Source organism: Nelusetta ayraudi, unplaced genomic scaffold, assembly GCF_046127955.1.
Source record: "Nelusetta ayraudi isolate G7.1 ecotype Tasmania unplaced genomic scaffold, CSIRO-AGI_Nayr_v1 ptg000060l, whole genome shotgun sequence".
Taxonomy (NCBI): Eukaryota; Metazoa; Chordata; class Actinopteri; order Tetraodontiformes; family Monacanthidae; genus Nelusetta; species Nelusetta ayraudi.
The window spans coordinates 5,801,872-5,825,078 of NW_027466110.1; the positions used below are offsets into that span (position 1 = coordinate 5,801,872).

Below are 23,207 nucleotides of genomic sequence, written 5' to 3' on the forward strand. Positions count from 1 at the left end.
TTAAGAAACAGTGTTAAGGAACAGCCATTAAGAAACAGCCATTTGTGATGTCACAAAGTGCACTGACACATCTCAGATGGATATCGTTGACACCGTCAAACACAGAGGGTCTGAGTATTAAACCTTAGTTCTTTGAGTGAGGCCAGTCCAGGATAAAAAAAAAAATGGTAAGATCTAACAAACACGGCTCCCAGCTTCACTTCAAAAACTCAACTTTCTCTCTGACGCGAGCGATTCTTTTTGATCGGGACCCGTCTGGGGGCGACAACCTTGCGCCTCGTACGTACGCGGCCGCCACCCGTCAGGGCCCCGCAGCTGCCCCAGTGTTGCGCCGCGCTGACAGACAGTTGCACGCTGTCACGCATTCCTCACTGTCACGGCGTCTTTGAAAAGTTTGGCGCAAAGAGAAACACACGGATGACTGATGTGGCTGCAAGCTCACGCGGTGCTTTGACCCCGTGCGAACCCTGACCCCTGCGGTGTGCTCTCTCTCTCTCTCTCTCTCTCTCCCTCTCTCTCTCCCCTCTCGCCCGGCCCTCCCCCCCATCTGTCCCTCAGACTGCCGAGGAGCGCGTCCAACTGGTCGACATCAGGGCCAGCAGATGGTACCAGTTCAGAGTGGCGGCGGTCAACGTCCACGGCACCCGTGGCTTCACCGCTCCCAGCAAACACTTCCGCTCCTCCAGAGTGTGTGTGTGTGTGTGTGTGTGTGTGTGTGTGTGTGTGTGTGTGTGTGTGTGTGTGTGTGTGTGTGTGTGTGTGTGTGTGTGTGTGTGTGTGTGTGTGTGGCCTCTCGCTCTTTGACTTAGTTCCTGTTTGACACCGGCTGCCCTCCCCATTTGTTATGGTTGAGACCTCAGAACAGGTGGAGCATTTTGGGGGCCGAAGCTTTCAAACCTAATTTGACTCCTGAACTGACAAGCCCAGGGTTTTCTTTACCAATCAAACAATGATGTTAGGTTGTGTTACGGCGAGTGGCTTTCATTTACCTGAACGTCACGCCTTTCATCGCTTTCCGCCCCCTCGATCAGGCCAGTTTTCTTTTTTTCTCTTTTTTTTTCAACAGCAACAGCAGCAACAGCAGCAGCAGCAGCAGCAGCGCCTACGGCTGTTTGTTTCGGCCCGTAACTAACGCCGCCGGCTCGGCTCGGACATAAATTCTGCTCCTCTGACGGGCGCCTCTTAAAGGAGTCCTCCCAAAAAACAATCGTCAGACACCGAAGACCTTTGATTTCTGAGCCTTGTTAACTTGATTTACGACCATTTCCACACTTTTTTTCGCCCTGCCGAGCTAAGTGGAAAGGCCAACTGGTGCCAACGTGGAGTGGAGCGGGATTAATGAGGATCGGCCGGCTGCATGCGGGACGTCTCGCAACCCACGTTGCAACCAGATCTCAGCGAGGAGGGCTTTCCCCCCGCAGTTAACGGTCATATAAAATGTAATACGTCTAAATTAGTTGGGATATTGCAGGTTTTAAATGAGCGCAAGCGCCGTCTTGCCCCGAGAGTCGAGTGACGTAACCCAGGCGTGCTGCAGATCGCTGCCGCAGATTAGCGGAGGAGCTGTGACGGCATCCAGCGGCACTCCGACTCTCCGGAGAGACCAAGTGACGTGAAGTCCCGGCCACTGACGGCCGTATTTGTCAAAGCTCACAGATTCCAAGTTTGTGACGGGTCAAGAATCGAGTTGATTTAGAATCTGATCCGACAGAGGTGAGTTATTTTTTTCCACCTGCCAAAGTGGCTCAGTAAATCATCCCATTACGAGCGTAATCCGCATTTTAATTTTCCTCGTCCCCATGACCAGTGTTGGGGAGCAACCATGTTACGTTGTTACGTGATTTAATTACAAAATAAATCACTTGGTGATCAGTTCCAAAACTGGGAAAAACTGTGTAATTCAATTACAGCTACTTGTGGAATTTATCATGATTACAATTTTAATCAAATCTGACCAATTCTTACCCCAAAAAGCTGGGCTTTATGTTTGATAATTTCATTTTTGTTGCTTTGCTTTTGGTTTTCTCGTGCACTGGCTCAGCACGAGCGGCGTGCTTTTCTCCACAGACAAAAGTTTGACAGTATTCCAATGCTTCCGATTGATTTTCCTGTCAAGTACGGCAGTGCCCCCTGCCACCAGCCAGCCAGTTGAATTGTCTTTCTCTGGAGTCTAGACTGTGCAATTTCAAAGTAGCAGCAACAACGTTGATTAAAACTGCACTCCGGTGCTGGAAGTGCAAAAAATATTTCGCACAGATATCGGGAAAGGGCTTGATTTTTTTTGTATATATATACATGTATGTATATATATATCAGAATAATCTCATATTTAAAAGACCTTGTTATGGCTACGACAAGGATTTTATGTTGTTGTTCTGAGTGTTGCTGGAAGCTCAATACTGTCAAGGTCTAAATGGTTGAGAACATTTATTCAAACTTTTGAAAGGCAATCGCAATGTAATCAAATGGAATTTGTTACTTTCATAAAGTAATTGAAACAGTGAAACAACAGTAACATTTCCAATAGCGTAATTTGTAATTGCGAAAGTAATCTTCCCAACTCTGCTCATGACAACACCCACCGGCGCTCCTCGCCAAGCGAGCGTTTTTGTTTTTTATTCCTCCTTCAGCGCAGGACATTGCTTAGTAGCGCAAACGCTGGCTGACATTCTGAGGATGTTCCCCGCGCTGCCAGGAAGCCCTGCCAAGCACTCAAAGTGTTATTGTACGTGCTCGCGCGCATATGTGTGTGTGTGTGTGTGTGTGTGTGTGTGTGTGTGTGTGTGTGTGTGTGTGTGTGTGTGTACTGACGTGTCCTGTCAAACCCACACTGGCTCCCCGGGACGCCTGTCGGACGGAGTCAGGCACCAGGTGGGAGAAGGGATTCAGCTGCGATCCTCCAATCAGGCCAATCAGTGCCAGAACGCTGACAGATTGATGGGAGCTGTCACGGAATCCCGACGAGCTTCAGCCCGTTCCTGTCTTTTTCCGCCGTTTATATATTTATATAAGTGCGGCCATTTCGTCTGATTGCGATTCCGCAACTTTTTCTTTTTCTTAAAGGGGCAATTTGTTTCCAGCTGATTGCTTATTTATCCAGCGCGGGCCGCTATCGACTCAGCGCGGCGACCCCCGGCCTGGGCCGCTCCACGCTCTCGGATCGGACCCCTGAATGCGTTTCAGGTGGCTCGGCCGTGGCCACGAATCATTTTCTCATTAAAGGGCCGTTCGACCCCTCCCTCTTCCCCCCCAACCCGACCCCCGGTCTGCAGGCATGTGGCCCTGCGTCTGCCGCCGCCTCGGCTCGGCTGACACCGGCGGTCAGGGTCACGGCAGGCACGGATCGTTTCCAAACCGGCATTGCGCTCCGAACACACACACACACACACACACACACACACACACACACACACACACACACACACACTCACACACACACACACTTTTACGCCCGTGCGCAAAGTTAAAGCTACAGGAATGTTGAGTGTGGACCCAAAGTTGAGCAGCATGTGTTTGCTCACCCCTGACCTGTGCGTTCGTTCGAACGCCACTAAACGCTGCCAAAGACGGGGACACGACACCTGTCATAACATCTCCCGACAAATCGTCGGTGTTGAGGCTAATTAGCCCGAGCGGCGTCCCGCGGGCCGTCCTTGAAAAACGCAACGGGCAAACCGAAACAGAGTCGCGGCCTCAACCTGGGAACACACAAACCAGCGCTGTGCTGGGACTGCCCCCCCCCCCCCCAAAGAACACGACCCAGACGCTCTTTATCCAAACAGATGTCGAAAATATCTGACGCTCCAACCTGTCATGTCACTAGCTGCGTTTCCATGACAGTTTTTCGCAAAATAAAAGCGATATTTCGAACATTTCGACAAAGTACAAATGCGATTTGAGGGTGTTTCCATTAAGTGGTGTGAAGCGCATAAGCCGTATTTCTCGTTTGCTTTTGTTTGACGTTTGTTTGCTGTCAAGAATGGTTGTTCAATTTTTCCGTCTTCTCCTCCGTCCAAACATAACGCGACATTTTCACTCCAAGTGAACTGGACATGAGACCCCGTATGTCACGTCCGCTGACGTTTCCATGACCAGTTTTTTATTGCCATATTTAGGTTTTGCGCAACCCTATGACTAATGGAAACGCAGCTAACTGAGACTGTCTCGGTGTCGCTGGCAGATCCGTCCGCCCCTCCCAGGCCCGCTGGCCTGCGGGTCGGCAACACCACGCTGACTGACGAGGGCCTGCTGAACGTCCGGCTGAACTGGACGCTGCCGGAGGAGCCGGACATCCCCGTCCATCACTACAAAGTGTTCTGGAGCTGGACGGTGCCCACCAAGTCCATGGTGCCATCCAAGAAGAAGAGGAGGAAGACCACCCACGGGGTAAATCTTCTCAGCGTTAGTTTTTCCCCTCTTTCTCCCCAGGCTGAGTTGTTTTGTCCAGGATTATCTCAGCGCAGCTCTGCCTGACCTCAACGCGCGAGTGTAAACATCCATTATTTATGCGCGCTCGCAGGGCTATCAATCAGACGCAGGCTGATGCAATGTGTTCTTCATTGTTTAATTCCCTGAAATGATGACGGATCTCCGACAAGCACCCTCGAAAAGACGCCACATTAAGTCTGATGAATGGCCCCATTTACCGGGGATAACTCATGAATCCCAGGTGTTTCTGAAATATCTCAATTTGCGTCAGTTGTGTGTTCGTTGCAAGGGGGTTGTTGCTTTTTTTGTCGCTGAGAATGAATGAGGAAAAAAAATAGTTAAAGACACCAAATTAAGATTTTATTGTTGTTTTATAATGACTTCAAGTGGATGTTCAGCTTTATTTTTTTTTTATTGTTCTCTTTGAAGCCAGCTGGTGTGATGTGGGACACGCTGCTATTCAGCCTGGCTGCAAACTATTAATCATCTTTAATTGGGAGATGAGACTCACACAAAAATGTGCAGAGAAAATGAAATGAAACTCGTTTTAAAAGGCCCCATTTGGCATCCGATTACAGGCCTTTATTTTTCACCTGAGACAGTGGAGCAGCCTTTTTTGATCAATTACAGGTGTCGCCCGTCTACCTTCTATAGATGCAGATGTGACCCTGAGTTCTTTACTGTGGATAGTGGGACTAATGGGTCTTCTAAGCAACCTTAGCTCAGTCAGATACTACTGACATACAAAGAGTGTCCGTAGACAAAAGACCGTCTTTTGAAAAAAAAAAAAAAAAATAGTTAAGAGGCCTGACTCTTTAGAATTGCAATCCCCAATATCATAAGGACAGACAGACAGATTTTTGGGCTATTTGGGCTTGAAACCTTTGAAATGATAAAAACCCACTCAGAGGCAAACAGCGGCAACGTATTTCATTTACTTACTGAGATCTGAGGAAAAATAGAAATAATAGCCAGTGTGCTTTTTTTTTTTTTCACGTCTTCAATTTGTGCCCTCTGTGACGTTTTTTTTTCTTCTGAAAAGTCAAACAAGGAAAAGGAAAACAGGTCTAGTCTTCCTTGGTTCTTGCAAGTTCACTAGAATTCACTAAAAGAGTTCACAGTACTGTGAAAAAAAATACTGTGAACTTGGGAAAAAAAAACATACATTATAGAAACATCAATAAAGTGAGTTTTGTGCAATGTGGGACCTTTTGAAAGCTTTACAGCCTTGAACTCTACAGGCCTGGAAAATGTTCAGTGTCCTGGCTTACATCTCACTTTAGATTGAACAGACTAAAAGGTATTGATTCACGGCAGATATAAAAATTAATGGTTCTACTCCATAAAAAGCTCTGAAAGTTCCAAGGTCTCTGTCATCTCTTAAGAAACACAGACGGCTGGAAAGAAATGTAGCACCTATGAAGTTATTTCTTTTTATCCTCGGACCCCGCTGAGATCGCCGGCCGCGTGTCAAAGTCGACCCAACATCTAGCATCGCGGTCACCTGTGAGTGCTCCCATTGTTCTTTCGGCCGCCTATTAAAAGAAGTATTTCACTGGACTGGCAGGCTGTCTAGACGGTCTGCGCACACCTCCGCAGTCTTCTGCTGAATTAGCTGATGAAATGCAGAGCAGATGAGACGCCAGGTGGGAAGACGCGGGACACCCTATTGACAACATGTACTACTGGTTTCCACTTTGGCACCTCGGGCGCCTTTGAAGGCAGCCCGCTGCTCGAGGAATGTCAAAACAGGCGCAAGTCAAAAAAACAAGAACTCATCAAGCTCACGCTGGCGCTGGAATGCTGCAAGCCAAACACTGCGAGGAAGCCCTGGGAGGCTCTGATAACACGGCTCCCTCCCAGGGCCCTGAAGGCTATCTTCCTCGCCGCGCCACCTTCTCTCCGCTCCACATGTGTTCCCAATAAGGGCGGGGGTAGGGGGGTTTTCCCCCCCGCGGGCCTGCTTTGACCCAGTCTGAGCGAGGCTCTACCCGCGATGCAAGGGAAGAGGCCCGGAGTGACGGCGGGCGTGGATGCTAAAAGATGCTAACGCGAGGGTGTTTTGTGTCGTCGTAGGCGCAAACCTTCCTGGATCTGGAGGGGCTGCAGCAAAACTGCAGCTACACCGTGGAGCTGCAGGCCGTCACGTACTGGGGGCAGGTGCGCCTGAAGAGCGCCAAGGCCCACCTCCACTTCAGCACCTCCTCCAACAACGAGTCAGGTAAACAAACAGCTAGTCATCTTTCGCGGAAGTCTTTCAGCTCCGTGTGGTATTTGGATGCCGAGCAAGATTCTGGCAGGTACCAACAAATTGATGAAAGAGTTTTGATAGCAAAGTCAGTAGGCATTGAAGGACAGCTTTTCATAAAGGCATAAAAACTGCACCACTGCTGCTTCCAGATGCATTTCAGGATGTCGAGGGTGCAGTTGGAGGATCTTTTCATACATAAAGTCCCACCTGAGAGGACCGATCAGCTTCGAGCCCATCATCATGCTTTGCTGTGTGCGATCAACAGCATCATCTTTCTAGTTTGTGCCTCATTTCGTAGACACCACTTGGTGTTGAGAGACACAGATAACGAGCTTAGCGGTAACGAGCTTAGCGGAAAAATACGATTTTGTGCAAAATATTACACAAACTGCATCAAGAGTTTTAAGACCTGAGTGGGCCATTCAATTTGGTCCCAAACATGGCTTTATATCTACTACCATCAAGAAGGCAGTGTTTTTGTGGACCGTTTCAGTATTTACTTGCTGCATTGAAATGAATTTAGACATTTGTTGTTGAATAAGCACTGTGTTTTTAAACAACCGCATTGCACAGTGCACAGTTTAAACAAATCGCCAAATGCTTTTGGGACCCGTCAGCTAAGTTGTTGCGGCAAACAAACTGCTGTGTGATTTCAAGGGAAATGTCTTGACAGCCTTTTGGGCTGAGTGTCATAACTTTATAAAATAAAACTTGGTATGTATCGCTCCGCAATGTTCCAGTGTTTTATGAATTTATTTTTATTACATATTTGCTACGCATGCTATGTTGCAACTATTTCAAGCCAAGAGATCCAAAAAGTAGCCAAAGGAGTCAATCGGAAACTGATGTGGGGGTTTTGTTCCAGCTAAATTAGCAATGTACAAGCAGTTAAAAAAAAAAGAAAAAACAGAGTTACACTTTTGTGATTGCAGATCCGGACGGAGCAGCCAACTCAGCAAAATCCAATTTTCTGTTTGTTTGTTTGCCTTCCGTGAGAGCTTAGTTTTCCTCAATTATTGCGAGTCTTCGGGCAAACAATCATTCTGAGAATTACAAAACAGCAGGAAGGGCCAAGGTGGGCTGAGAGCACATCTGCATCCGTTTGAAACTTGCGTTGCATTGCGGCAAAAACACACACTGAGCACTCTGAGCCTGTGTGTGGCTGTAAATAGACCTGAATCTCCAAACTTGGCAGTATTGGAGAAGTGTTTACTCGTCAAATTCCACCACACTTGTACTTACGAAGGACAAGCTGCGGCTGCTGTGATCTTACAAAAGAAATAATTGTGTGTTTCTGTTACCATGATGAGATTGTCTTTTTTATTGCCACAACAGAGCTCTGCAAATATTTTTCCTTCCTCTTTTTCCAGCAAAATCAGTGCTGAAGTCAAAGAAGGAGGAGATATCCCCTCTTGGTTCCTCCATGGCTAAACGTCCCTCTGGACCCCTGGAGGTGGGAACGCCCTTCTACCAGGACGGCCAGCTGCAGGTCCGGGTCTACTGGAAGAACCGGGGAGGTACGCGAGGCGTCAGAATCCACTTAGCACCTTGTCACGTCCATCCATCAGCAAAAAAAAAAAAAAAAGTGCTATGACAGATTCTCACTCAGTCGGAAAATGGGAATAGGGATTAGAAGGTGCAAACACAATAAACGGAGCAGCGTGTCGTTGTGGGAGCTGGATAACGTGGGCGGCGGCGGCGGCAGACCAAAGCCACTGCGAGGAGAAGAACAATAAACACGGAGGGTTTAGCCACGGCGTCTGGTGACAGCTGCGTCCCATAGATCCTCCGTTCGTTTTGTTCAAAAAGAGGCGGTGTCACGCGGCGCAGATGGTTTAAGGCCTCCGTGCCGCAGCAGCAGCAGCAGCAGCAGCAGAAATGCCTGTGTGTCCCGCCCGGCGGCGTCCGTCCCTCTCGGCCTCGCCGGCGTGGAAATATGGAAACCTTGAAAGCGGCGCTCTCGGGGTAAAAAGCTGTCAAGTCCCATTCACTGCTCTATGTTACGCTACTAATATATGTCATCGCCTCAGCCAGAACTCCAGATCTGGGAGTCAAGAATGCATGGCCTGGCAGAGCGAGTGGACCTGGTGAGACACCAACTGCTGAATCAGAGCGAGGGAGCGAGCGAGCGAGCACATGAGAGAGAGAGAGAGAGAGAGAGAGAGGGAGAGAGGGAGAACGGAGAGATGGCGCCAGCCCAGAGCTGTTAGTGAGGTTGGACTCCGCTTATAGAGCTGAGTGATGCTGGCGCGAGCTCCGGGTTCCTCGCGGCCCGTGACGGAGCTCCGCGTCCCGAGTGCGCCCCGTTATTCACGGCCGCCAGAACCGGCGCTGCGCCGTTGGGTCCGATCGCAGCAACTTTGTATGCGAGCTGACCTTGTGCCGCCGCGTAAAACTGAAAATAAATAAAGAAATAAATGAGTGTTTTGAATGAATGTATGCCTCGGTGCACACACACACCTGCTGCTGTGTGTGTGTGTGAGTGCAGGTAGTGAGCGTATGTGGCCGAGGGATTTAGGTGAGCGGGGAGCCTGATGAGCTCATCCACCTGGAACACACACACACACACACACACACACACACACACACGCTGAACACACAAAACACCTGTTATGTCTGTGCATAGCGACGGTTTACAGTCGCTGCACCTGAATCCAGAATCACAAAGTGCTGTGAAAAACTGTCAAAGTTCAGCGTGGTGACATCACACAACTTTGTAAATGACTTTTTTACGTCCTGTCACGTCAAGCGTCCCTGTCACGAGGTTCAAACAGGAACAATGGAGTTTTTTATTTTATATCGGCTGCAAATACAAATGCGATACAGAAACACACCAATTTGATTGGAACAACCTTAATGTTATTGAGGAAAGTTTTACTACATGATTCAAAGCTCTTAAAATATACAAGCTATCTTTTAATATTTTTCACTATATAATTCTTTTGATTGTGAACTTTTTCAAAACGCTCTAATGCTGCATTTTTTTTGCCAACTGCGCCGTGACACTTAATAAATACGAGACAGTCGACGTCCCAAATCGCGGCATCCCAGAACTTGAACCAAACGTGCAGCACTAGCCAGCCATGCACCCCCGAGTCTTGAGTCCCAGACTCTGCACAACCTGGGCTCCAATGTGCAGATGGCCCCGAGAGCTGAGTGGGAGTCCTGGGACATCTGGTTCGTGTGACAATAATAAAGACGCAGGTTAACCCATCTGTGATTGAACTCTCACTCATTGTCCGTGTGATTCGGAGCAGCTTGGTCCTCTGGCCAGCCTCCAGCAGGCTGAGCAGGAACCTCATTGTACACCGGCCGAGATAATATATCACTTTATTCCCCCCCGTCGAATCCCTTGAAGTAGCCTGCAGCCCGCCGCTCCTGAGGCCTCGATTCTCTGCTGATTTATCAGACGTGTTCTGTTCACTACCTGATCTCCACGTCCCATTTCTTGTTTTACATACCACTTCCCGTCTTTGTCAGACCCCGACTGAGCATATCTTGTTCATACATATCAAAAAAAAAATATATATATGTATATATATATATATATATATATATATACATGTATATACATATACATATACATACGTATATAAATATATATTTCCCTCCCTGATTTCCCGCTTCCCTGTAATTCCTCTCTTCTGCTTCCAAAGACCTCGGGGGCTGCTGGTGCCAGATCTGCGTCTGAGCCTTCAAAGGACCCCTTTTATCTCCCCCCCCCCCACTACAACCGCGGCCCGTGCTGAGGGGCGAACACAGCATAACTCAATTATTAATCTGAGAAGTATCTTGCATATCTGAGCGACACAGTTGAATGAATAATAAATCCAGGAACATAAGATGAGGGTGATGTGCGGATAAACATCGCTGATGAGCTCCGGCGGAGCTACTGTACGGTAATGAAGCAAAACATCGGCGCCCGTGTCTCGGCACGGCCCGCGCCGCCGCTCTCCTGTCAGATCCGGTTTGATTTGATCCCACTTTGCTCGCGCTCGTCTCCAGGGGCGAAACTGGGAGAGGTTTGATCGGGGCCTGGTAGAAGGAGTAGTAGTGCCTGCTGCTAAGAAAGGAAAACCAAAACGAGGCAGCGGCGCTCGGACGGTGGCGCTTCATTTCCAGAGATATTGTGGTCATCAATCATGGAAACGGCGACGTAGACAATCTGCGAGATACCATCGGTTAATCCGGCTTTGGAAATTGCCTTTTCTGATTGCCGAGCGCCTTATGTAATCAGCCGTGTTTGGTTTTATGTGCGATAAACTGTCACCTTTACCGCAGGAATTGAACGGGTCTCGCCAACTGCCTGCAATTAGCAAATTGAGAAGCAGCGCAATAATTAAGCAGAGGCGTCGCGCATTAACGTGTATTGATGAGGAGTTTGTAGTCTGGAGCAAGTTGAAAATACATTTATCTCAGTTTAAATGGAGACACTCAAATTTTATTGTGACATTGCAGGCAAACCTCCCCCCTCTGGCTGCCTCTTTATTTCCATTAGGGGAGTTGTGGCGGCAGCGTTTTCATTTTGGGAAACATGCACCATGGGGACAATCTGCCTGGAAGGTGCAGCCTGCACTGTGGAAGTTGCATCGTGACTGGCACCTGTCAACGGCCTGTTGTTGAGCAAAATCAGCAGCTTCATTAGCGCCTCGGGTTGCCTCGTCTCATCTCGTCTCATCTCGTCTCATGTTCTTCGAATTCCTCACAATCACACAGATTGTCACTGCTTGATATCTCCATCGTTACCAAACCCCCCTTTTCTCCCTCCTGTTTTCTCAGATCCCTCCGTGAGTCGCTACCACGTGCAGTGGATGCCCGAGTACTGCAGCCACAACGAGACTCGAGGACCGGAGAAATCCGTCACGCAGGTTCGTCTCCGGCCACCGTCGCTTTCAAATCTGCCCGCCGGGGCTTGGGTACCTGTTTTTGTCCCGACGCTGGGAAAAGTAGAGCCCTGCTAAAGAAAACAGCCCCTGGAGCCGAGCTTCTAATCGCTGGCTGTTGTTCCGAGTGTTATGATTCAGCCGTGCGGTCGGGCATGTGGTGCGTCGGAACAATAAAAAGGCATTTGCTCTAGAAAAGTTTCCCGGAACTGAGGATTCATTCGCCTCCTCCAGTCACCGTCCTGCCGGCCTGCATGGAGGCTTTCTGTAACCGCCTCTGATGCAGGATGGCAGAGTCCCAGTAGTTCAGTGCATTCTTTAGGAACTGGCATTTTGGTTGCTAGGAAATATGGCTTTCCATAGATCACAGGGAAAGACTCCAGCCTGCCGCTTTTATGCCAGCGGAGCGCTTCACTCACGTTTAATCAAGGCTGTTCCATATCAGAGGGAATATGCACACGCCCTCTTTCAGGGGGCCTCCTGTTAATATAGGGAGCCTTTATTGCAAATTGCGAGCCCTAAATCCACCAGTCAGCGCGGCATTTTTTTCCCGCCTGTAATAACCTGGGAAGTTCTTTTCTTGTTTGGATCTATTCATGATTTAGCTTTGGAATTAGCGCCACGTCTGAGGCGGCTGCGTGGAATTCCGGGATTTACAGGCCATTGTCTTTTCAAATTACGCAGGAATTCTCTCTGGTGGCTGCCTCCTAATTAGGTTTTTCTTTTGTTTTTCCGCCACATGTGGAAGCGATGATGACAAAAGAAAGAAAAGAAAATCATTTATATTGTTAGCAGGATAAAAGCGTCGTGTTCTGAGAGCGACCAAGCCGGCGTTCAAAGTCCTCTTCTAATGTGGGGCATGTTTCCGAGGCCGGAGCGGGAATGCGATCCGCCCCGGCGCTGTGTGTTTCATTATCCGCTGGGCCTCGGCAGGCGCTGACCTGGGTGACACGTCAAAGTCGTCGACGGCTGAATAATGTGTTCCCTCACCTCAGGAGAACTACATCAACCTCCCGGGCCTGCTGTTCTCCTGCAAGTACAAAGTCACCGTCCACATGCTCAAGTCCAAGAGGCGCTCCAAGGACGAGAGCACCACCTTCCTCACCCCGTCCTGCGCCACCATCCGCAGCAAGACGCACAAACACATCCCCTGTCCCGGGGAGGCAGGTGAGCTTAGAGAGCGTCAGGGTGTCACACTCTCCAACAATACACTGAGTTTCATTCAAGCCTCCCGACATTAGAAGCAATTAAAGGGTAAACTGTGCAATCCATCTAGTTGGAATGGCGTCACATTCAAGTTGTTCATGTTCTGGATCTCTAGACGGAGCCATCTTGTTAGTCAGTCCCAGCTGCTGGTGGCACTCCAAGTGATTGTCAGAGTAGTAGAGCTTCTACAGCATATAAAACTCCCCAAACCCAAAAAGCAGGTGGCTAATGAGCCGTCAAATAGAGTTCAGCAGATAATGGAGGAATAATTAACTGTCTTCAGGGTTCGTTTTGCTTTCTGTGTTTTTCAGGAAAGTTCCAATAACACTCTCTTCTCTTATACCTTATTTCTTTTATTTTTTACCTTCATTTGTTATTCGGAAACAAGGATTGTCAAAAAATGTTTGCAATGTTTGCTGTGTCATGAGTTAATCCATTTGCTCTGGTGTGGATCCAGATCCTAATTGTCAGCTCAGCCAAAACTCTGCCTGCTTTGGCAGCCGCTTGCGGCCTTTTATTTTTTTTTAGTGATTTTCCTCTTTCTTTTTTTTTTACATGCATGGTTTTCTGTTTAGCCGGCCTCAAAGCTTCTGGCACAACAGATTTTGTTTCTATTGGAGCGACCGAGCGCCGCTCGGCTCGTAATTAGGCCGCTCCGCTGTTGCGTCGGGAAGCTCGCGCACACGCTGTGAACTCACGTGCACTTTCCGCTCGTGCGTCCGAGTCTCAACCCCCCTCGACTCTTCTCCCCCTCCGCGCAGCTCCGGCTCACCCCAAGGTTTTGGCCAAGCCGGAGAACCTGACAGCCTCCTTCTCCATCAGCGAGGGGAACATCACCGGCAGCTTCCTGTGGCGGGTGTCCCGGGTGGCCGCCCACCAGCGGATCACGGGTTTCCAGGTCACCTGGGCGGAGATGACCACCGAGAGCCGGCAGAACAGCCTCCCCAACAGCATCATCTCCCAGTCGCAGATTCTGCCACCGGTACGCCCGCTTCTCCTTCTTCTGCTTCTGCTGCCACCTTCATCTCTCCATCCAAGGCTCCCTGCCTCCTGATGTGCTATATATAGTGCGCAAACATGCATTAGGGAAGTGTGCTCTATCGGCTGCTTCCCACAGCGCCCGTCAGAGGCGACGGGTGACTTTTAAGGACGACTGTGGACTGGCCCTGATGCACCAGGCCTGTGATAAGCGGCGGAGTCGGGGGGTGGTGGGGGAGTGGTTGATCTGAGGAAGTCCCCCCCCCCCCACCTCTCTCTACCTTTTTCATCTGCCTTTGCCGTCTCTCCCTTTCATCCTGGGCGAGAGCTCTGGAGGAGGAAAAAAAGAAAAGCGGAGAGAAGAAAAGAAGAGCCTGCATTTTGACATAATCTGCTCCATCAACAACACGTTCAGCACTGCGCCGCCGCGGCTCCTCTATAAATAAAGCCGCCCGTCGCACCCTTTATCGAGCCGGGGGCGCGCACGCCAAAAAAGAAAAGAGAAGAAGAAGGAGGAGAGAGAGCGAGACGGCAGACTGCGAACATTTTCACGAAAACAGCCTCTTTGTTTTTGTCTGCGTCTCGTGCTCACAGACACAGATACCGCCGTCGGTCGGCCGCCCGTTCCAATCCAGGCTGCCGTCAATATCAAAGGGGCCGCCTCTGTTGTATTTCAACTGATTGCGTGTCTCCCTCCTCCTCCCCTCACCCCTCCCCTCCTCCTCCCTCCTCCTTCTTCTTGGCAGGATCACAACACGCTGGTGGTGTCGAACCTGAGGCCGTCCACCTACTACAGGCTGGAGGTGCAGGTCATAACGACGGGAGGAGAAGGTCCCGCCACCGTCAAGACCTTCCAGACCCCAAACATATTACCAGTCACTCAACACCGTGAGTAGCGGGCCGCCGTCAGCATGCCGGCATGTTGGATAACCTGGGGGGGGGGGGGATCAGTGGCCTGCTGTTCCCTTAAAGGAACAGATAAAAGGAATGTTTTTTAACTCACGGAGCGTTTTGGAGTTTTAATATGAGGGAGAATTTCATTCAGCGGAGCCGCAGCGACTCGCACAATCGCAGAGATTCTGTCTGCGAGGCTACGGTGAATATTTTGGCTTAGAGAGAGAGAAAAAAAAGAGTTTAAGTTTGCCCTTCTGTGACAAATTGGACTGGCGCTTCTTCCAGACACCAGTTGAGGGATATGGAGACATCTTGTTTTTCTTCTTTGTTTTTTTTTTTCCTTCTTCTGCGAACGCACCATTGGGTGGAGTTCTGTCTGTCTCCGAAGCTCCCAGAACACTTCAAGAATGCTGCCAGTTGACAGACGGAGTCTCTGTTGACAAACCGGTTACATAGCAATTGCTCGACATTTCATTTTGGATGAGATCGGCCTATTAATGTCTTTAAGTCTCGGAGATAAATATTGTTCAGAGCTGATAAAAGTTAAGCTTTGGACTTTTTTGTTTTTATTAAATCAATGATTCATCATGGTGCTTCTTAAATATGCTGGCCGAGGAACTGGGTGGTACGTCGCCTGAAACAAACTGGCCCAAGCGTTTCCATCACTTGCAAATGAAGTGCATGACGCCGAGCGTGGCGGCGAGTCAATGTTCTAGCGGAGCGGCTCTGGCTCGTGGCCTTCATGTGGATGTTATTTTACCCGTAGAAACCCACCCAAAAACATTGTTCAAGACAGAGTGGAACCGCTCCGGGCCTCCAGCGCTCCGCCGAACCTAATTTTTTCAGGCACATGCCACATTTTCGGAGTCCCGCTCCAGATCTGGGACACTGGAGGGGCCAGGTGGTGTCACCGGGGGGGTATGCGCTCGATCTGCAGGGGCGTTTACGGCAGATGGTTTGTGTCAAGGGGCATCGGCGCCGATGCCAGGATTTCCAAGCGCAGTTTTTACGTCTTGGCAGCGAGGGAAAGCGTTACTCACTTCAGCTGTCAGTTGGGTCCGGCGCGGAGGCTGATGCCTCTATATCATCCTCGCCATCAGTTAACAATACTCCCTCTTTATATTGTGTGGAGAGAATTACTGCATTTTCCGTGAGCTGCGCGTCCCCACGGCTCGCAGTTTTAGGTTTCCGTTTGCTCTCACAGGCAGGAGCTCTTTAGCTGGAGGCGCTGGTGAAATGCACAGAATCCACAGCACACCAACACTTCAGTTGGATTAGAGGGCCAATATTTTTCCCACCTTTAAACAAAGGCGCGCGCACAGGAAACTGAATAAAAGCAACGTGACTCAAGGAGAATGAGGTTCTCACTAATGGCTTTGCACTTGGATATTTTCTTGTGTTGCAAAATGCAGATGGACGGCGGCATTTTTTGTTTTTCATCTGCAGCCGCACAAGCGCTCTTCATGGCGATGTTTCTGCGTTGCTTATGGTTTCTACAAGAGTCTTTACCAAGTGACAAAGATTGTTGCTGACTAAGGAAAAAAAGAGGGGAAAAAATTGCTCTCCGTACTTTTTTTTTTGTTGCAGCCGGGAGGAGCAGATATGTCGTCCAAGCAAGTTATCAAATTTGCCTTCTGTGACTTTGTTTATGTGATGTCAGCATATTAGAATAACTGCTTCTTCAGTCCCCGATGCTGAATTTGGTTGGTTTTTGTACTTTGTTGGACTTTATTTCTCATTGTTTTTTACTTGTTGGGGTTGTTAAAGGGCAAAGGAGGTATAGAATTGTTTGCATTACTCAGTAACCTGCAGTAATAACCTGACACGACTAATGAATGATTCTTTGGAGAGTTTTCAAAACCCTGACAGCAGTCAAGAGACAGCAATCAGACATCTCCGGTTCAAATATTTTATTGGGTCAGTTATTGGTATGTTGATTAACAATTATACTGAGATTAAGGCACAACGGCTATCAGGACACAAACACATTCAATAACGACCATTTGATTTTCTCAAGCCGCAGTATTAAAATCACAGTCATTTCAGGTGAACTGGCTCCGCGAAAAACAAGCGGCGCCTGACGCAGTGTGAGTCAGTTAGTCTGACAGTTAAACCTCCAGAACATGCAGTGACTTTCTGTCAGAACTTTCCTCTTGTAATCCCGCCTGAGCTCCTTCTCCCTCTTTCTTTTTTTTCACTTCCTGGCCTGCATCTGCAAATTTTTCCTTGCGTCGTCAGAACGGCGCGGCTCCCGGCAGGCTGTTCCCGCTGACCCCGTGTGTCTCTTTCCCAGGACCCAGACTCCGGCAGCACCACTCCCACCACCAGAAAGCGTCGGTAGAGAGGCACTGAGTCGCGAGCGGAGGCCAGCCCCCTCCCCACCACCACCACCCCACCGGCCCCCCCAGGCAGAGAGGTACCAGTGGCTCCTTCGCTCCTGTCTGTCAAGGAAGGAATGTGTGGAACCAAACAATAACACATCACCGCCAGACCGCACGAACCGACCACCCCTCCCCACCACCTCCTCCCCCCAGCACAGCGGGGGGGGAGATTAAAGGGGGGTCTCCATCCTCTCCGGACTCCGCAGCAACATATCAGCCGCTCCTCCCCCTCCCCCTCTCCCCGGAAACCCCCCAAACCCACCCGGACTGACAGGCGTCGCCGGACGGGTCGGTTCTGTACAGTGAAGCATCACATCGCAGCATCAGTCAGTCAGTACGCAGCTTTCCTCGCACGTCCCCGCCATCGGGGGAGGGGGGGACAAAAAGAAGACGAAATAAACAGAGGGCACCACGTCGTACACGGCAACAGTCAACAAAATTCGAACGGCAAAGCGGGCGGCGCCAAGCAGAAGAACATTGGTCACCTGGAAGACGGTCGGACGCTGATCAAATCTGTACAGAGACAATGTTTTATCCACTGAAGAGCGAAAAGTAGAAAATCCATTTATTTATTTTGTGTTACCCATTAAAAGAGCGCTTAGGCACACGGTCAGTACTGACGGATAATGTAACTCAAGTCGTTGTTGTCTAACCCCAGAGTATCTCACATAGTATGTTGCATGTAGTGCATTTGATTCTTTTTTTTCTTTTTTTTTTTCGGCCTGTAAATGAATCAAAACGGCTTTCGGACTCATTGAGCATTGTTAGCGTTTCTTTGCATGGCAACCCGCTACCATTCAGTCGGCATGAAATAACGTCTGTGTTACCTCCTCTCGCTATGTTAGCAATATCCCATTAACAGATTAACAAGAATTATATTGGGAGTAATATGTAATGTCTATTAATGAAATTATAACTCGTGTGGAAAATGACGAATTGTACATGTTCTTGGCTGTAGAAATATTTGTCGTGGCGCAGTCAGTGAATGTCTATATTTATTTATGTGTGTGTTATAGAGTTTTGGTTTGGATGTGCGTGAATGTTGTATGTTTATTATTTGTGCGTGTTCTAGTCTTGAGTTGTTGTTTTTTTTGTTTGTTTGTTTGATTTTTTTTTTTGACCCAGCATATTAAAAAAACAAACCTTGTAAAGACGTTTTGTAAAAATGGAATTGTAAATACAGCCTTATGTTACATGTTATTTTTCCATGGTAGAAACTGTACAAAATGCGAAGTAATAAAATAATCCTTACCCAGTTGACTTTGCTGTTTGTTCCGATTGGAGCTGCCGTGTGCAGTAAATAGACAAGCCTCTCCTCCCAGCGCTCAGCGACTTGGCAGCTGCTGATGCTTATTTTGGCTGCAGAAACCCATCATGGTAGACTGTGTACGCCGTAATCACTAATCGGCCCAGGAGCCTGAGACATGTGCTCTTGCAAATGCAAATAAACAGTTCATCGAGCTGTGCAGCCGAAGCGAATTCACCGCCGCCGCTGCAGCCCTTCAACACAACACTGCGCTCTTCTCAGCCACCGTGGGCTAAAAAAAGCTTTATCCCCGCTTTGCTGAGCAAGGTTTCACACCCGTAAAAATGAAAAGTGGAAACACACATTGGAAAAAGTGACTCTTGAGTTGTCACGCCTGTTTTTAAACAATACTGGATTTTTATAGCGCCGGCTTTTGTTGTTCATTTCGACTCGTTAAAGTAATTCAGCTCCCGAAAAAGAGCATAAAATACTTCGGCACAAAAACACTTTGAGCTAATTAGGACAAGTGTTAAAGAGCGCTAACTTTACTGTCGTGGAATATCGATTTACTCCAGATGAATGTTGGACGGTAGATATCCAGCCTTTGCAGTCTACGGATATTCTGCGAGATTCACTGTGCCAATGTTTTCAAACAAGAAATTGTTTTTCTGGTCCGTCAAGATTGTAAAACGTCCGTTCTAGACGTCTTATGACATGTTTTCCTCCCATTCCAAACATGCGTAAGGTCCATAAAGGACAACAGGAAGTAAAAAAAAAAATTCTATTTTGACGTAAACAGAGGGCTATCAGGGCTGTTTTTCTGACAGTGAGCTGGTGGAGGGCTGATCCACCACTTTTCTGAAGTGAAAAATACAGTCCTGAAAGTGAGAGTGACACTGGACCTTTGAAGAAGTGTTTAAAACCAAGAGCCTTATGTTATCCAGCTAAAGCGCGATGACCTACTCTGTGGTAATGCACATTAGTAACCTCTTCGGCTCAGAGTTCGCTCATTCACATCCCCTTAGCACCTCATCAGAGTATTCAAACAGTTTCATCGTCACCTCCCACTTTGGAAGAAAAAAAAAAGAAAGAAATCCTGAAACCCGGTGACCCTGCAGGGATTGAACATTGCTTCAGTTACACTCTGTCGAAGATTCAGCGGCGTTGAATGGTAAGAAAATACTTAACGGGCCACGTTGGTGTTGATCAGTGTTGTCCTTCTTCATCTCACATCTGTTATACACCAGCGCAACACCAGCGGACTGGTTTGCATGGCCCTGAGCTGGGCCTTTAGAGCTCAGATAAATTATAAAAACACATTAAGTCTGTTTACATTAGAGGAAGACCAGAGACAAGATTTAAGGATGTAGTAAAATGGGATGTAAAGTTAATTGGTGTGAGAGGAGAGAGTGAGGCGGAGGCAGGTGATTGGCTGCGGCGACCTCTGAGGGGAAGGGCTGAAAGGAAACAGAGAAGACGACCAAACATGTCTTTACGCTGCAACAAATCCAAGCAGTTTTCAGCCATTGCACCAAAACACCAGAGGAAAAACTATTGTGAAAAAAAGCAGAGTGTCATCAATGTATTGTGTAAAAAAAAAAAGAAAAGCGGGGGCCGCTGTGTTTGTGTATCTCTGTGAGTGGTGTTTCTAACAAGACGTCGTCGGAGTCCAGATGTTCTGCACAATTCGCAGCCCTCCGTTTTGTCATCGCCGTTTTTCCGCATGCGGGCAAACAAATAATTGGGAGCCCTTGTTTTCTCACACTCAGCCCCTTGAGTCACTCAGTGCTCCGCCACTCACTTCTCAGGGACGTTGTTTATGTACAGTTCTATTATGTCACGGGAGATTAGTTCCTCTCGGGTCTGCGCTCGCTAATCCCTCCCTCTCTTTTCTAGGAGCCGGGCCAGTGTTTAGCCAAGGTTCCCTTTTTATTTCGCCGTCCCCCCACCTTCTCCCCCCAACTCTGTGCAACCCAGGCCCAACCCCTCTCCCTTTCAGCCTGTCACAGTCACTCGCCACGCACACACCAAATACCATGGCCCTCAAGTGTGAAAACCTCAAGACAAAAAAAGGCCTCCAGCCTCCTTTTGAGGCATGTTGCAAGACGTCCAAGTCTCCGAGGGCATAAAGGAGGAAGAGGAAAAAAATGCAACAACTAAATAATGGGCGGGTCGTCAATGCAAAAGCTTTGTCTTCGATGGTACAGGGCCAGAGGGGGCTAATTCACTTTGCATGGCTTTGCCATCTCCCATTGTGCGAGGCCGGGCGGAGGGGATGTCGCTTTCAATTTTAAACCCATATTTCTGCCAACGATATTATTCATTTGCTCCCCCGGAATTAACACCCCCTCCCCACGCCTCCATCGGTTAAATATTTACCCGTCTCCTGGTTGACATTAGCCCCGCTTCCATTAGGGCAGAGAATGGCACAGTGAGTCCATTGAGAGCGGCGGGACAAAAGATGAGCTGTTTCTTCCGCACATTTCCTCTGACCCTTTGGTACCCGTTCTGCAGATTAACGCTGCGACGAGCCGTGCGTCGCCATTATCAAATTTAAGCCACTTTAATGGGTCACCGCCGCCGCTGAAGAAGAAGAAGAAGAAGAAGAAGAAGAAGAAGAAGAAGAAGAAGAAGAAGAAGAAGAACTTTCCTCCGCCGAGCGATGGGCGTGGCTGACGCATGGGCGATGGCCCGGGATCCTTTTGAAGGATGAGGCGAAATTGAGAGAAGAAGGAATGAAATGGATGGACTTTCCGTGTTCAGATGACACCGAGTGTAGCCGGGAACGACTTGAAATTTCCCTCTCATGTGAGCTTCGGGTCAGTGAGATCATGGGGCCGAGCCCGGCATTCGCTCCAGATTACTACCACATGGGCCCCGTGCGTTTGTTTCTCCGATATGATGAGATGGAATACATTGTCGAGGAGATTGATGAAAAATAACGAGTGTTTTCTCCTCCTCCTCCTCGACTCTCGGCCCCACTTGGAGCGGCAGTGCAACCTCTCAGTGCGGTGGTACGGTCGGTGAGAAATGTGACCTTGCCCTGGGCAGTGGCATGTTTCTGCTTAGGCTCCGGCTGAGTGTGTGTGTGGGGGGGGGAGCGTGGGGTTGGCGGGGGGACCGGGCAGGGGACACATGAAAGGATCCCTCTGTCAGGCCGCAAAGATGTTCGCTCGACGCCTAATGAAGACCAGAACGCATGAGGCGGACCTGAGAGCGTGCGCGGCCGACACATTACACAAGCAGCGGAGCCACGCCGCCGCCGTCGTCAGGCTTTGGTATTCCTCTCCTGCTCCTTTAAGGTTGACAAAGTGAAAGCCTTGATAAGCTGCGTGCGTGCGTGTGCGCGCGAGTGCCAGCGCTATGATTAAAAAGCAGCAGCAGCAGCAGCAGCAGCAGGGCCCGGACAATGGAGCGAAAACATCCAAGGACGGATAAATGTTGTTTGTTTGCCGTGCCTTTCATTTCGGCAGCTATTGCCGTCTGCTCCGCGGGGAGGCTGGATTTTCCGGACTCTCTGTCGGCGTCTGCTCGGGTCCACGTGCGCTGCGAGCGGAATGGAAGATGCAACCGTCCTGGGCTTTTGCACAGAATCATTTCATTTCCAACAAATCTGGCCGCCGGCGAGTCACACCTGCACAGTCAGCTGGGTACGGTCCTCCAATAACTCCCGTCTCATCCTCTTCATTACGACGGCTACGTCTCTGAGAGCCGCCGTCTCTCCCCAGGGTCATTTTGCAGCAACTTGTGTGTGGATATATTGGATTTTCAGAGCAGGGGGCAAAGTATTAACTCACCTCTCGGTAGAATCATTGTTGGGAGATCCAAATGTCCTGATGGAAAGTGTCGGAAATTCAACAGTTTAGCCAGGACCAAGCGACTCACTGGAAATTATCATCAACTCATGATTGATGAGGTCTGAGGTTTCTCTGGCAAATCATTCATATCACAGTAATTACTATCAGAGATTTGATCTGATCTCTTTTCTAATTTAATTATGACACAGTTTATGATGCTGGTAATGAAAATTACACTCGGGTTTGTTGGTCCAAACTGAATTCCGACAAGTTGGAACTTGCAAAGTAATAGCAATCAAAAGTCGTCAGTGTGGAATTGCATTTCGTAATTAAAACAGCATCTAATTAAATCACAAAGGTGTTGCACTTTCCTAAGACTGTCCCAGGTGTGACGACGGGTGCAGCCTGTTAATTTCCTTCTAAGAACTAAACAGCCCCCATTTGACAAGCGTTCTTGCAAAACCGTCTATTTCTTATTTTTTGAAAACAAAACAAAACAAAACAAAACAAATTGGCTGTTATCGTGTCTAACGAGAGCCAAGACATTCAACCCCACACAAACTTCCACCCTCTTGATCCGTAGATCATTTTCCCTTTGATGGCCCCATCTGTTGATCCGAAACACCCTTTGTTTGAAAGACTGTCCGCTCTTGGTTGGAGTTTGGGTCAAAGGTAAGCGAGGGGTCCAGTGTGTTTGTGTTTACAAAGAAAATGCCAGCATGAGGAGTCGTTAGCCAGATCCCCAAACTTCCTCCTCTGGAGGCGCACAAAGTGAGAAACCCCCCACCCCACGGCAGGAAAGGACCATCCAGCTGGGTAATGGCTGCATATAATCCCCTCTGATTAGGCTTAATCCCCTTAATGCTCCTTCCTGAGAATAAACACATGTTGACCCAGGTGACCGGCTCCTAATTAATTAAGAGGTTTGGTATGTAAGCATCTTTCTTGTCTTTTTCTTTAAAAGCCGTGGAAAGAAAAATGTGCACCTCCTGCCACGATCCAGAGGTAATAACTTTGAACACAGCAGATGACACTTTTTGAATGGGGATGGTGTCAGCTTTATTCCGCAAACCATTCAGCCCCGGGGGCCCTGACTGGTGTTGAAGGGGCAACTTTCTGCCTTGTGTTCTTTCTCCCTCTGAA

General features: G+C 48.7%; 1 protein-coding gene across 1 annotated transcript in view; it reads left to right on the plus strand.

Moving 5' to 3' along the window:
* The window catches only part of anos1 (anosmin 1), a 45,912-nt gene extending 27,773 nt beyond the window's left edge, over positions 1-18,139 (plus strand). Inside the window, exons 6-14 of the mRNA XM_076040017.1 lie at positions 559-686; positions 4,179-4,386; positions 6,505-6,649; positions 8,050-8,196; positions 11,459-11,547; positions 12,558-12,729; positions 13,530-13,750; positions 14,493-14,634; positions 16,934-18,139. Coding sequence (XP_075896132.1) covers positions 559-686; positions 4,179-4,386; positions 6,505-6,649; positions 8,050-8,196; positions 11,459-11,547; positions 12,558-12,729; positions 13,530-13,750; positions 14,493-14,634; positions 16,934-16,992 — 1,311 coding nt within the window. The 3' untranslated portion in view covers positions 16,993-18,139. The remainder of the gene's footprint in view (positions 1-558; positions 687-4,178; positions 4,387-6,504; positions 6,650-8,049; positions 8,197-11,458; positions 11,548-12,557; positions 12,730-13,529; positions 13,751-14,492; positions 14,635-16,933) is intronic.
* Positions 18,140-23,207: the final 5,068 nt, after the last annotated feature.